General features: G+C 41.7%; 1 protein-coding gene across 1 annotated transcript in view; it reads left to right on the top strand.

Moving 5' to 3' along the window:
- Positions 1 to 15320, top strand: part of VPS39 (VPS39 subunit of HOPS complex) — a 56114-nt gene that overhangs the window by 31469 nt on the left and 9325 nt on the right. The window contains exons 9-12 of the mRNA XM_032176043.2: positions 4405 to 4525; positions 4637 to 4757; positions 9457 to 9586; positions 13455 to 13597. Of these exons, the coding sequence (XP_032031934.1) occupies positions 4405 to 4525; positions 4637 to 4757; positions 9457 to 9586; positions 13455 to 13597 (515 nt within the window). The remainder of the gene's footprint in view (positions 1 to 4404; positions 4526 to 4636; positions 4758 to 9456; positions 9587 to 13454; positions 13598 to 15320) is intronic.

Genomic DNA, 15320 nt, shown 5'->3' on the forward strand with positions numbered 1-15320 from the left:
AAAGGCCCAGGATTATGGACAGTAACAAGTTTGAGGGGCTTCTGGGGCTTTATGAGAGGCTTTCCTGATGTTCTAGGGGAACTTGTTTTCCCTTCAGAAGAGGAACTTTGGTAGATGAGTTTAAGAGGCATGTAAAAGTCAAGCATGTTTCTGATTTCCCAGGGTGAGAGTTCCTGTTTTCCAACCTTCGTTAGTGCCTGGGGCCTTCATCAGTGCTTCTCAAAACCATGTCTGTGTCTTACTGCTGGAGAACATTTTGAGGCACTTGCCCTGTGAGGTCTCCTTTGACCTACAGGCAGGATTAGTCACTTCTCTTTGGTGCTTCTGTAACCCTTTCAGGTATCTCTGTCGTGGCAACTTGTCACACATGAGCGATCTGTCTCCTTTGTTCCTGTAGGAGCTCTGTGAGGTCTGGATGCATGTCTTGATCCACTTTGAGTCCTTACTACATAGTACAGTGCCTGAAACATCAGAGCATGTAAGAAAATGCTTGCTGAATAATTGCATCATTATCCTTGTCAGTCATTATTTATATGCCTGCTGTACACCAGCCAGTCTCCCAACTTTTGGAGATATAAAGAGATCCAGACCATCTCTATTGTCAACAAAAGATGACAACCAAAGGGATTTCTGTTATAGATTACCTTTTTAATTAAATGAGAGTGTATTCAAGTGGGCCAGATTTTAAAAGGATAAAGAAATTTTACATATGTTATACAAGTTAGCACTAAAGAAAATTGTACTAACTTTTCAAAATGAGGCCAGCATAAAAAGAAAATACAAAATTCAATATAAAACAATATGCTTTTAATTTCACTTTTCTGGTAAGATGAAAAATATCAGCATAATAGCAGTAGCATTCAAAATGATAGAAATACTACTTAGTTCTCAAGTTACTCATTTCTGAGTTCCCTCCTAGCTTTGAAATTTTATTGTACTATTTATTGATAGTATAATTTGCAAATATAATAGGAAAAACTTTTTATCAGAAAATGGATAATTAAACCAGTGCAGTGACTCATGCCTGTAATCCCAGCACCTTGGGAGGCTGAGGCAGGAGGACTGCTTGAGCCCAGGAGTTTGAGACCAGCCTGGGCAACATAGTGAGACCCTGTCTCTACAAAAAATACATTTAAGAAATTAGCTGGGCATCGTGCTGCACGCATGTATTCCCAGGACTTGGGTGGCTGAGGTGGGAGGATTGCTTGAGCCTGGGAGATGGAGGTGGCAGTAAGCCATGATCACACCACTCACTGCATTCCAGCCGGGCCTATAGAGAGAGACTCTGTCTCAAAAAAAAAAAGGATAATTAGGAATATAAATTCATAGCAGATTAGACACACTAAGAAATTATTTTTATGAATATATTCTTTGAAGTTAAATTTCTATGTGGTAATTATGCATCTAGTGGTTTGCTTTTTACTAATTTTTTTACTTTTAAAAACATTTTTATTTTTAAATGTAAGAAACAAATAACATACAATTTACTGCCTGAACCATTTTTAAGTGTACAGTTAAGTGGTATTACGTATGTTAACACTGTGGTACAATAGATCTTCAGAACTTTTTTATGTTGCAAAACTGAAACTCTATACCCATTAACAACTCCTCAGTTCTTCTCCCTCCAGTCCCTGAAGCCGCCATTCTCCTTTCTGCTTCTATGAATTTGACATCTTCTAGATACCTCATAAAAGGGAAATCATACAGTATTTGTCTTTCTGTGACTGCCTTATTTAATTTAGCATAATATCCTCAAGGTTCATGCCTTCCTTTTTAAGGCTGAACCTTAAAAAGGTAATAAAATAATTACTTAAAAAGGTAATAATATTCCACTGTATGTATACACCACATTTTGTTTATCCATCTATCTGTTCATGGATGCTTGGGTTACTTTCACCGTTTGGCTGCTGTGAATAATGCTGCTACGAACATGTGTGAGCAAATATCTCCTTGAAATCCTGATTTTCAGCTGTTTTGAATATATACCCAGAAATGGGATTCCTGGCCCATACGGTGATTCTATTTTTAATTTTCTGAGGAACCACCATACTGTTTTCCATAGCAGCTGCACCATTTTACAGTCCCACCAACAGTGCGCAAGGGTTCCAATTTTTCCATGTTCTTGTCAACACTTGTTATTTTCATTTTTTTAGTAGTAGCCATCCTAAAGGCGTATGAGGTGATATCTCACTGTAGTTCTTTACTAATTCTTGATATAGCACAGAATATAGTCATAGAAAATATTTCTGTTATCTCTAAGTTAGTGAAATTATGTTTCATATAGTATACAAACAATAAATTTATTTTATGGTTCAGTGTAAGGTAAAGCAGATCGTTATTCAGTCTTGTTCTGAGATTTGTGTTTTTAAAGATATGTTTTGTGTAGCTTATTTTCTAAATTCCCTCCATTTATGTTAAATCTCCTTCACCACACAACTTCTCAAATATTGGAAGACTTGATTTGCAATGATTTTATAGTTTTGTCAGCTCTGCTTTTTGCATACTGACTTCTTTAGCACTGTGTGGAATTGTTCTGCATCATCCAGCATTGTAAGCTTTGGACTGTCACATGCTTGTCAAAAAGTACAGAAAAATATAGTGGATATAGTAAAAGTTATTTTCAAAAGAGAGAAGAAGAGTGAAGAAAAGGAGTATAACCCAATAATTTGTACTGGATCAGAAGGGTAAATTTGGGGTCATGGATAGATGAATGAAAGGTGTTTTTTTAGATATAATAGAGGAAAACAATTGTAAGACTTAACAGCAAGTATCAAATAGAAATGCCTACACTGAGAAGTCCGTCCAGCCACCTTGTCTGTGTACCATTAAGCCGTGTCTTAGTTCACTTGTGCAGCTATAACAGAATACCACAGACTAGGTAATTTATAAAAACCAGAAATTTGTTTCCTCACAGTTTTGGAGACTTGGAAGTCCCAGATCAGGGTGCCGGCATCTGGTGTCTGGTAAGGGCCTTCTTGATGCTCCTTCACATGGTGGAAGGAGAAGGGTAAGAGAAAGATGAGCTCTGTGTTCGCACATGGCAGAAAAGAGAGAACCCACTCCACAAGCCCTTTTTATAGTGTATTAATCTGTTGATGAGGCTGGAGCCTCACCACGTAAACACCTCCCATTAGGCCCCACCTCCCAGCACTTTTGCACTGAGGATTAAGTGTCCAATGCATAAGTTGGGGAGGGAATAAAAACAGTCAAACTGTAGCAGCCATCAGGTGGAGCATCACACCTTTTCTCTGTGAAAATTTCTAGCAGAAACAACATTGGCTAGAAATGTGGAACTCTTCCCTTAGAGTAATTTTAGGGAAAATAGAATTTGCCTTCTTCCCAACCTTTCTTTTTTATTTACTATTTTATTTTTTTATTTTTATTTTATTTATTTATTAATTTTTTTTTTTGAGACGGAGTCTCGCTCTGTTGCCCAGGCTGGAGTGCAGTGGCACATCTCAGCTCACTGCAAGCTCCGTCTCCCGGGTTCATGCCATTCTCCTGCCTCAGCCTCCCGAGTAGCTGGGACTACAGGTGCCTGCCACCTTGCCCGGCTAATTTTTTTGTATTTTTAGTAGAGACGGGGTTTCACCGTGTTAGCCAGGATGGTCTCGATCTCCTGACCTCATGATCCGCCTGCCTCGGCCTCCCAAAGTGCTGGGATTACAGGCGTGAGCCACTGCACCCGGCCTTTCCCCCACCGCTACCTTTCTAAGAGAATGAAAGAAGAGGTTCTGTTACTTGGTTCTCCCGCTGATGCATTGTTATGGGCAGCTGCAACTGGCCTTTGTCTGGCCTGGCTTTGTGACTGATGAAGAAGGAGCAAGTGAAACTTTTATCCAGTTCTTTGGGGAATAAGGCAGGAGTGGGATCAGGTGACTGTCAGCACAGCTGATGTGTCTTTTTTGTGCAAGAGATTTCTCTTATCATAACTCAAGCAAAGCAATTTTTTTTATTTTTCTTTTTTTTAGAGTCAGGATCTCACTCTATCACCCATGCTGGAGTGCAGTGGTGCTGTTATGGCTCATTGCAGCTTCAAACTCCTGGGTTCAAATGATCTTCCCACCTCAGGCTTCTGAGTAGCTGGGACTACAGGTGTGCGCCACCACACCTGACTAATTTTTTAAGAAATGTTTTTGTTGCGACAGTGTCTCACTAAGATGCCTAGGTTGGTCTCAAACTCGGCCTACATGACCTTCTCACCTCAACCTCTCAAGTTGCTGGGATTACAGGCCAATTTTTTTCTTCTTTCTTTCTGAATCACAGTGTAAGATCCTGGCTTGATATTTGACTAGGGGACTTTTTGGAGATCCATTTAAATGTATCTTAGAATGGGCAGCTGAAACACTCCATAAACCCAAAGCCTTAGACCGGAACAACTGCTGTATATGTTCTCCTTCACAGAGCACCAGCCTCCCTACATCATTGCAGTGTTGCCTCGATATGTTGAGATCCGAACATTTGAACCAAGGCTTCTGGTCCAAAGCATTGAATTGCAAAGGCCCCGTTTCATTACCTCAGGAGGGTAAGGAATTTCTTTTTTTGCGATGGCTGTGTATTATCCCAAAGTTGTAAAGTCACGTGTGTCATCACAAAGCCTGTGATCTTTTGCTAATATTCTTACTCTTGCTTCCAGATCAAACATTATCTATGTAGCCAGCAATCATTTTGTTTGGAGACTCATCCCTGTCCCCATGGCAACCCAAATCCAACAACTTCTCCAGGACAAGCAGTTTGAATTGGCTCTGCAGCTCGCAGTAAGTCTTGTTCCTGACTAGTCTGCCTTCCTTATTGTTCTTGAAAGTAGATGATTTGGCCGGGCGCGGTGGCTCACGCTTGTAATCCCAGCACTTTGGGAGGCCGAGGCGGGCGGATCACAAGGTCAGGAGATCGAGACCACGGTGAAACCCCGTCTCTACTAAAAATACAAAAAAATTAGCTGGGCGTGGTGGCGGGCGCCTGTAGTCCCAGCTACTCGGAGAGGCTGAGGCAGGAGAATGGCGTGAACCCGGGAGGCGGAGCTTGCAGTGAGCCGAGATTGCGCCACTGCACTCTAGCCTGGGCAACAGAGTGAGACTCCGTCTCAAAAAAAAAAAAAAAAAAAAGAAAGTAGATAATTTGGGTTTCAATGTTCATATTTATTTTGGATTAGTAGAATAAGCACATAGCCGAAAGTCCAGGGCCTTGGATACTAGGTCTGACTCGATCATAAAATATCTGTGTAACTCTAAGTGATTCTACTTTTTCACTTTATCTGTCAGATGTAGAATGAATATCAATTATAGTAATAGTACCTTGTAGAATCAATGTGAGAGGCCGGGAGCAGTGGCTCACGCCTATAATCCCAGCATTTTGGGAGGCCAAGGCAAGCAGATCACCTGAGGTCAGGAGTTTGAGACCAGCCTGGCCAACATGGCAAAACCCTGTCTCCACTAAAAATACAAAAATTAGCTGGGCATGATGGCAGGCACCTGTAATCCCAGCTACTCCAGAAGCTGAGTCAGGAGAATTGCTTGAGCCCAGGAGGTAGAGGTTGTGGTGAGCCAAGATCATGCCACTGAACTCCAGCTTGGGTGACACAGCGAGACTGTCTCAAAAAACAACAAAAAAATTAATGGGAGAATAAAATAATTTAATAGATATTGTATGGTCATGAAAAATTAAAGATAATGCAGACATTAAAGTTTAGTAACAATCATAAATATACTGTTATAGTCAAGTTGAATGCAACAACTAGAGGACCCCTCAAAATTCCTTTCCACAGTAGACTCCTATGTTTGGATAAGTAGGCTTTCTTTTGATATTCTGAAACTACTTCAAGTTGTTGTATTCAGCCAGGCTGCAGTCTTATATTTATGATGCTTACTCTAATGTTTGCCAGGGATCTTGTTCACAGCAAAATAGTGGCCACCTCTTGTTCCGACGCTGGTATCAGAGTCTGTGTCCTGTTCTTTTAAACATCCTCAGTGATGATTATTGTCATCTGTAGGGGGTGGGTTTGCTTTTAGGAAACAACCAAAAGTCATTCTGAGCCTAACCTAGTTGTTAAACCAGATATTGCTACTTTATGTATTTGGGGGTTTTTTGAGTTTTTTGTTTGTTTGTTTGTTTGTTTTGTTTGTTTGTTTGTTTGAGACAGGGTCTCACTCTGTCACCCAGGCTGGAGTGCAGTCTTGGCTCACTGCAGCCTTGACCTCCTGGTCTCAAGTGATCAGCCCACCTCAGCCTCCTGTGTTGCTGGGACCACAAGCATGTACCACCACACCCAGCTAATTTTTTTATTTTTTGTAGAGACAGGGTCTCACTTTGTTGCCCAGGCTGGTCTTGAACTCCTGAGCTCAAGTGATCCTCGCATCTCAGCCTCCCAAAGTGCTGGGATTATAGATGTGAACCACCATGCCCAGCCTCAGATAGTGATACTTTAAAGAAGAGATTTTTATGAAGATAATAGTAATAAAACTGAATTTCTAGAGTAACCTGTAAACTATTTCTGATAGGAAAGCAATTTTTTAGAATGCAGATACTTTTAGTTACCTATGGTGGCTACTTGTGAAGAACATTTACTTTGGATATGTATGTTCTGGATTTAAAATAAAAATCTGATCTTAATAGTAAGACATAGTTAATATTCCATAAAGATGATTGCTTTCTTGGAGCACTGAATTTCAGCATCTTACTGTTTTTTTTCTACTCATGCATTGTCCTGTATTATTTTATTTTCGTTTTAAAAAATAATACAGTGAATATCCATGAACTCACCATCCTACCCAAGAACCATAACTTTTGTAACTTTTTATAATCCTTCCCATCCCATCCCTCTGCCTCTCCTCCAGATGTAATCATTATCCTAAATTTTGTATTTATCATGACCTTACTCTTTTACATATATATTTAATATATAAATATATGTTTATTATATGTTTAAAATATATATTTAATGATTAAACACATATATTTAATCTTTTACATATATTTAACATATGGAAGTAATGTATTTAGTTTTTGAACTTTATAAAAAGGTTATGCTGTATGAAACTCTTTAGTCTATTTTTCTTAGCAGGAAGGTCTCAGAGTCTTTTCAGTGATCTTCCTAGTTCAGGTTGTTTAATCTCAGGTAAAGAAAATGGAAGTGGGTTCCCATTTTTTCTTCTCTTTTCTAGGCTCATACTTATTTTGTGCTCTGCCCTTTTTATGACAAGAAAAGGTTGATTGACATCATGTTAGTCCAGGAAGAACCTATCTTTTATTTAAATAGATAAGCAAACATAATGGAACTTTCAGAGGGAAATTACAAACTAAATTTTGGCATTGATAAGTCCTGGAGCCAAGTGTCAGAGAGGGACAGTTCACTGTGGGCTGGAAAAGGCATCCTACGGCTGGACACTTGAGTTGACCCTTTAAGAATATGTTAGATTAGGATCAAGAGCAGGAAATGGAGCATTCCAGATGGAGAGGAAGTGAAAGAAGTGTAAACTGTGGCCTATGTCTATCGCATTTGGAGCCTGTCCTGACTGGAGAAGAAGGTGTGGCCTAAGTATTTGGGACTCAGCTAGATAAGGAGGCTGGCACCAGGTTTTGGAAGCCTTTGAAGCACCAAGCAGGAGAGCTGAGACCAGGGACAGCCACATGTTGATGATAGCTTGGACTAGTGTGGCGGTAATAGGGAAAGAAAGGAAAGGGGGAAGTTGAGAGACATTTTGAAAGAAAAAACTAAATTTGATAAAGATTGGCTAAAGAGGTATAAGGGGAAAATAGGTTATGAGGAAGAAGCAAAGCTCGTAGCAGCTGCATTTGTTTAGCTTTTACTGAGAATAGGACATTTCCCAACTGTGCCAGCTATATGGCTTTCTTTTTATTTATTTATTTATTTTTTTTTACCGAGACAGAGTCTTCCTCTGTTGCCAGGCTGGAGTGCAGTGGTGCAATCTCGGCTCACTGCAACCTCCACCTCCCGGGTTCAAGCGATTCCCCTGCCTCGGCCTCCTGAGTAGCTGGGACTACAGGCGTTCACCACCACGCCCGGCTAATTTTTTGTATTTTAGTAGAGACAGGGTTTCACCATGTTGGCCAGGATGGTCTTTCCTGACCTTGTGATCCGCCCGCTTCAGCCTCCCAAAGTGCTGGGATTACAGGCTTGAGCCACCATGCCCAGCCCACCAGATGTTTTTCATTCCTTGAGTACACTGTGCTCTCTCTGCCATTTTAAAGCCTTGCACATGTGCTGTCTCCTTTGCTGGGGAGTACATGCTCCTCTTCCCCTCCGTGTCACCTGCTCAGCCTCATTTAGCTAACTCAAACTCATCCTTTTGTTTGAGATGGAGTCTCGCTCTGTCACCCAAGCTGGAGTACAGTGGCGTGATCTTGGCTCACTACAACCTCTGCCTCCTGGGTTCAAGCAGTTCTCCTGCCTTGGCCTCCTGAGTAGCTGGGATTACAGGCACATGACACCATGTCCAGCTAATTTTTGTATTTTTAGTAGAGACGGGTTTCACTATGTTATCCAGGCTGGGTCTCAAACTCTTGACCTGAGGTGATCTGCTCACCTTGGTCTCCTGAAGTGCTGGGATTACAAGCATGAGCCACTGTGCCCAGCCCAACTCATCCTTTATGTCTCAGTTTAGGTCCCTCTTGGAATCCATCCTGGACCCCCGACTCAGACTGGATTGAGGACCCCTCCCACATGCTTGTCATCACTCTTACCCTATTTTGTTTTGATTTTGTGTTTTTAAACTAAACTCTAGGTTTTATTCAGATTTGGCCAGTTTTTCTATTTGTGTCCTTTTTTCTGCTACAGAATCAAATCCGGAAATCAGATTGCATTTAGTTGTCCTGTCCTTAGTGTCCTCTGGTCTGTGACATTTTACCTTTCCTTGTTTTTCATGACCATGACAATTTTCAGGATTACCGGTTAGGCATCTTGTAGAAACCCTGTTGTGTTTTAATTGCGTAGTTACTTAGCAGTCTTGCAGTTAGACTGTAAGGGCAGGCTGCAAGGCGAATACCATGTGGCTGTCTTGTACACTTTGTTTTTTTTTTTATTTTTATTTTTTTATTTTTTTTTTGAGATGGAGTCTCACTCTGTCACCCAGGCTGGAATGCAGTGACACGATCTTGGCCCACTGCAACCTCTACCTCCTGGGTTCAGGTGATTCTCCTGCCTCAGCCTCCCGAGTAGCTGGGACTACAGGCATGTGCCACGACGCCCGGCTAATGTTTTTTATTTTTAGTAGAGACGGGGTTTCACCATGTTAGCCAGGATGGTCTTAATCTCCTGACCTCGTGATCCGCCCGCCTCGGCCTCCCAAAGTGCTGGGATTACAGGCGTGAGCCACCACACCCGGCCTTGTCTTGTACCCTTTGGCGTCTGTAGCTCCTAGCATCTTCTCTAGCATCAACAACATACTGAACAATATTGGTTGAGTGAGTGAGCTCTTACGTATTCTGCTCCATTATTAGGAAATGAAAGATGATTCCGACAGTGAAAAGCAGCAACAAATTCATCACATCAAGAACTTGTATGCCTTCAACCTCTTCTGCCAGAAGCGTTTTGATGAGTCCATGCAGGTCTTTGCTAAACTTGGCACAGGTAACAAGTGGTGAGGACTTTATATAAGGAACTAATGGAGGAGGGAAGCCTGAAAAGTATGGGGAGAAATGATAACAGACTTCTGAGAATGGAGAAGGTTTAGGCTCAGCTAAATTGATCCTCATACCTAGCAAGATTCTGTGGGGTGACCACAGTGGTTACATATCTATACTCCTAATCCTATGAATCTGGTCTTCTCAATAAATGTGGACTCCCAATTTTCCAGTATGATATGCCCTTGCCATTAGAGAAAGGTAGCAGAAAGTCATTCAGTTCAACAAATGGGTATTTGATCAGCTAGTGTTTATTGAATGCTGTTCTAAACCAAAGTCCTTGGATTAAACTGCAGATCATTTTTGAGAGCCAACACAGGGCAGTGCCATGAAGCTCCTCCTTTTCTTAGTGTCCTGAAACCTCTAGACATGAGTGTAGTGGCGAGGAGCAGGTACCCTGGGGTCTGCCTGAGGTCTGGCAGAGTTACTGGACCTCTCTGTTTCTGCTTTCTCCTCTGCAAAAAAGGGATGATCATACTACTGCTTACCTAAGAGTGTTGCTATAAGGATTATATGAAGTGCTTTGAACAGTGTGTGGCACTTAACAAGTGCTCTGTAAGTGTTTGATGTTATTAGTATTGAATTTCATTACTGTATATTCAAAACTATATATTCCAGTTTTGCTTAATTTGGATCAATCTATCCATATATACGTGGTTTGACTCTATATCATACTAGTATCTCCTCTTCATTGCTTTTCCTTTTTTCCACGATTCCTCAACTTTGACCAGTAATGAACTGTGGTAATTCCCTGTATCAGTCAAGATTCTTGGTTGTGAGCAATGGAGACCAACTCTGGATCGTTTAAGTAGAATCTGGATAAATTAAGCAGAGTTTATTGGAATATTAGGGTAATGACAGTTGGAAGAACTCATAAAATTGATGAGGGATTAGGCTGGGGAATAGATGGAAATGAAGGGAGCTCTGGAGGCCCTCCCAGCTGGAAACAAAACAGGAAGCCAGACAATGATCAGTTTGTAGCCAGGACAGGCTGGGCCATCCTGCACTAGCTAGCCACCTTCTTAGCCATTGCCACTGCCACTTCCCCTGTTGCATCTTTGATAAAAATTGCCCTCTACTAGTGTATTAGCTATCTAATGCTACATAACAAATCTCCCCAAAACTGTATGGCTTAAAGTAACAGTAATCATCCATCTCTGTTAGTACTTGTTGGTCCGGAGTTTGGGAAGGGGTCAGCTGCACTGTCCTTGCTTCAGATCTCTCAGGCAGTTGCAGTTTTATGTCAACTGGGCTACCATCATTTGAAATCGGGGCTGGAAGATCCACTTCCAAGCTGGCTCATGCATATGGCCGACAAAGTGGTGCTGGCTGGAGCCAAGGGCCTCAGTTCTTGTCCAAGTGGGTCTCTCTTCAGAGCTGCTTGAGTGTCCTCATGCATAACAGCTGGCTCTTTCCGGAAGGAGTGTCTAAGAGACCTAGGCAGAAGCTTCAGTGTCTTTTGTGACCCTCACTCCTCCTATATTCTGTTGGTTTACAAGGGTCCTGCCAGGGTCAAGGCAAGGAAGTTCATCAGACTTCCCCTCTTGATGGAGGAGTGTCATTTTACCTAAGAGGAGCACATAGGATGGGATGTATGATATATGTTGGTGTGTACCACACTGCTTGTCATCCTTGCATCATTTCCCCCAGATCAAGGGATCTGATTAGCCAGGATTAGGTCATGCTCTGACCCCCAGACTCTACTAGGGGCGGAGAAAGAGGTTTGGCTCCCCTCTGCTTCTGAAGGCAAAGGTAGGTCCCTAGAGCTATCCTCCCACCAAGACTCCACATAGCCTGGAAGAGAGAACTTGCCCTTATCTGAAGTACCTAGAGTAGGCAGATTCATGGAGACCACAAGTAAAATAGAGGTTCCCAGGGCCTGGAATGGAGGGAGAATAGGGAGTAATTGTTTATTATTAAGGTAGTTTCAATTTGAGATGATGGAAAAGTCCTGGAGATGGATGGTGTGATGGTTGCACAACAGTGTGAATGTATTTAATGCCACTGAATTGTATGCTTACAAATGGTTAAAAGGATAAATATTGTGGCATGTATATTTTACTACATATAGACACACAGATTGTTGGATGAGTTGAATGAGCAGAAGACAGGGTTCCACTACTGGACATTGATGTGGGCACATCCCTGTGATCCAGAGGTCAGCAAGTTGCTGCTGTTTCCACAGCCTAAGCCCTGTAGTATCCTCAGTTCCCACAGAGCTGGTGACTGGGTGCAGGCTGCTGTATCCAGGCAGTTGTCTCTATGGAATGGCAGAGCTGATAACCAGACACTGGAAATGCCGTCTGGCTGGCTGCACACACTCATGAGCTGGAAGAGGGAGGCTTCCATCTCACTTGCAGTTTCCAAATCTCATATGCTGTTTCTGGGTGGAACCAGATTTTCACTTAGAACCCTGACTGCTAGGGAGTTTGATAAAAGTAGTTTTCAGTTTTATAGCACCTGTGGGCTATAAAGGAGTAGAAAGGAGTAGAAATGGATGGGAAGTACCAATTGACCATACACAATAGTGTTCCACAGCATTGATGCACTGTAAATTATATAACCAGTTAACCAGCCCCCAGTGACAGTGAGGGGATATGTTGGCTACTTACAGCATTTTGCTATTACAATCTGGGAGTGGCCAGGTACAGTGGCTCATGCCTATAATCCCAGCATTTTGGGAGACCAAAGAGAAGAGGATTGCTTGAGCCCAGGAGTTCAAGACCAGCCTAGGCAACACAGTGAGACCTCGTCTTTACAAAAAATTTAAAAATAATTAGCTGGCAGGGTAGTACATGCCTGTAGTCCCAGCTACTTGGGAAGGTGAGGCAGGAGGATCACTTGAGCCAGGAGGTCAAGACTACAAGAAGCCAAGATTGTGCCACTGTACTCCAGCCTGGGAGACAGAGCAAAACCCTGTCTCAAAAAAAAAAAAAAAAAAAAAATCTGCGAGCGTCTGTGAGAACACCATAAATTCTAAGGCAGAAGGAAAATGTCACCTCTTTGACATTGTCAGTGTGCACCATTTTGATTCTTAATGTAGCAGAACATTTTCCCACATATTTATATTCTCTTGTCAGTTGGTCTTGTCTTTTGGTCGTTTATCAAATGAAGTCTTATATTTTATTACCAATTTATGTGAATTTGTTTAATCAACATATTACCCTCTTTTAAAAAATTTTTTTGAGACAGGGTCTCCACTCTTGCCCATGCTGGAGTATAGTGGCATGATCACAGCTCACTGCAGCCTCGACCTCCTGGGCTGAAGCGATCCTCCCACCTCAGCCTCCCAAGTAGCTGGATACAGGCACACGCCACCATGCCCAGCGAATTTAAAATTTTTTTGTAGACATGTGGTCTCACTATGCTGCCCAGTCTTGTAATCAACAAATTAGCCTCTCGCCATATATACTACAAATATATTCCCTAGCCTGTTGTCTGTTTTTTTTTTAGTAATGTTTCTTTTTTTGATGTAAATTTTTTATTATTAAGTCTTTTGATCTCTTCTACTTCAGTATCAGCATTTTTCCTTAGAAATTTTTTATTCTCTACTTTCAGAGGCTTGATAAATATTCAATTCTAATTCTGTGTGTGTATTTGAATATAGTCAGGCCATTTTTGTGATATTTTAGTGAATTTTAACATGTATAAAAAGTGCTCAAATCATAAGTCTACAGCTCATTGAATGTTTATGAGAGTCTTTTTTTTTTTTTAATCGGTCTAGAACTTATTTTGCTATAGTAATAGTCCTGTTTTATTTTATCCCTAAATTGTTGGGCTCCTTTCCAGAGGAATCATGTTTACCTTCCATATAGATCCCACCCATGTGATGGGCCTGTACCCTGACCTGCTGCCCACAGACTACAGAAAGCAGTTGCAGTATCCCAACCCATTGCCTGTGCTCTCCGGGGCCGAATTGGAGAAGGCTCACTTAGCTCTGATTGACTACCTGACACAGGTAGGTATAGTACAGAGTGCGTGAAAGAGTTTGCCTGGGAGTTTCAATACTTGTTTCTTTGTGGCAAGGAATTGAGGGCCTTCTCACTTGATCTTAGCCAAAAGGCCGAGAAGCGAATTGAGGGCCTTCTCTAATGCCAAGGCAGTCTATAAATTAATGCTCTAGGAAGTCTGCCTGGGGTAAAGTTTCTTTCTGCTACTTCTAACTTAACAGTACCATTGAGGTGGGGTTTTCTGCCAAATCTTGATAAAAATAAACACACTCAATTCCTAGTAAATTCACACTAAGCTGTTATAGAAACTAAAAAAGGTAAACTTTAGTTGATAGAAGCATACAAGTTTTTTTAAAACAAACTTTTTGTAACATACATGGTTTTGGGGAACATGCCTCCTGTATGTGGAACCACTTGGAAAACACACACAAAAAAGTACAAAGCAGAAATACAAATTGCCTATAACTCTACCACCAGAATATAAGAAACTAACATTTTAGTGTTGTCCTTCTAGACTTGTGTATCTATGAATTAGCTTTTTTTTATTTACTTCTTGGTTTATTTATTGCAAGTGGATATCAAATTGTAGTTTGTTTTATAGCTTACTTTTTAAAAATTTAGCCATATACTGAGAAAGTACTTCCTTATCAATAAATATCCTTATATAACATGTTTTTTTAGGGAGGCATTTAGATGTAAAATTTTTTATGATTTACTGTTACAGACAGATACATTTTTTAAGTCAGCACTAAAACCAGCATCTCCATTAAAGTCTCTTAACCCTAGATTTCTGTCACAGAAGACTATTGTTTATTTCCTGTGTACCCATTCAGAATCAGAGACCTTATTGATATTTTTTCCTCTTAAGTGTTTTGCAGACCTTTGTAAGGGGTCTCCAGAACGCTTCAGGGTAGGCACTGAGAAGTATTGCTGTTGGCCGGGTGTGGTGGGTCATGCCTGAGACAGGAAGATCACCTGAGGTCAGGAGTTTGAAACCAGCCTGGCCAACATGGCGAAACCCTGTCTCTACTAAAAATACAAAAATTAGCTGGGTGTGGTGGCCCACACCTGTAATCCCAGCTATTCAGGAGGCTGAGGCAGGAGAATTGCTTGAACTCAGGAGGCAGAGGTGGAAGTGAGCCAAGATTGCGCCACTGCACTCTAGCCTGGGCAACAGAGTGAGACTCTGTCTCAAAAAAAAAAAAAAAGTAGTATTGCTGGAAAAATTGTCATGCCGCTTTCCACTCCCTGCCTCTGAGTCAGTGAGTGCCTGCAGGTCTGATCAGGCGTGGGTGGCCTTGGCCCTTCCTTGACATTGGGCTCCAGGGGTGCCCTCCTGGGGCTGGCAGCCTGCAAGGAGCACACAAACTTGCCACTGCCTACACACTGCACACACTGTGCTAAGTAAAACAGATTCCTGGGCATAGTATCTCCCAAAGCCTGTGGCATTGTGGAAGGCCCTCCACTGCCAATGTCTTAGCCATAGGAAGGTGAGCACACATCCTTCCCTGGCCTTCTTCACTGACACTGGGAATGCGTGAAGTAACTGACACTAGTATTGTGCCAGAGAGATGGCAGAGCAAGACCATGGGCTCTGCCAGACTCAAGAGAATACATATTGGATGAAGTTCTAGGATAGGCAGAAACTCATCTCCAGGGATCGAAAGCAGATCAGTGGGTGGGATTGTTCGGGAACAGCATGAGGAACTTTCTGGAGTGATAGAAATGTTA

This window comes from Hylobates moloch, unplaced genomic scaffold (assembly GCF_009828535.3).
Source record: "Hylobates moloch isolate HMO894 unplaced genomic scaffold, HMol_V3 SCAFFOLD_14, whole genome shotgun sequence".
NCBI classification, from domain to species: Eukaryota; Metazoa; Chordata; class Mammalia; order Primates; family Hylobatidae; genus Hylobates; species Hylobates moloch.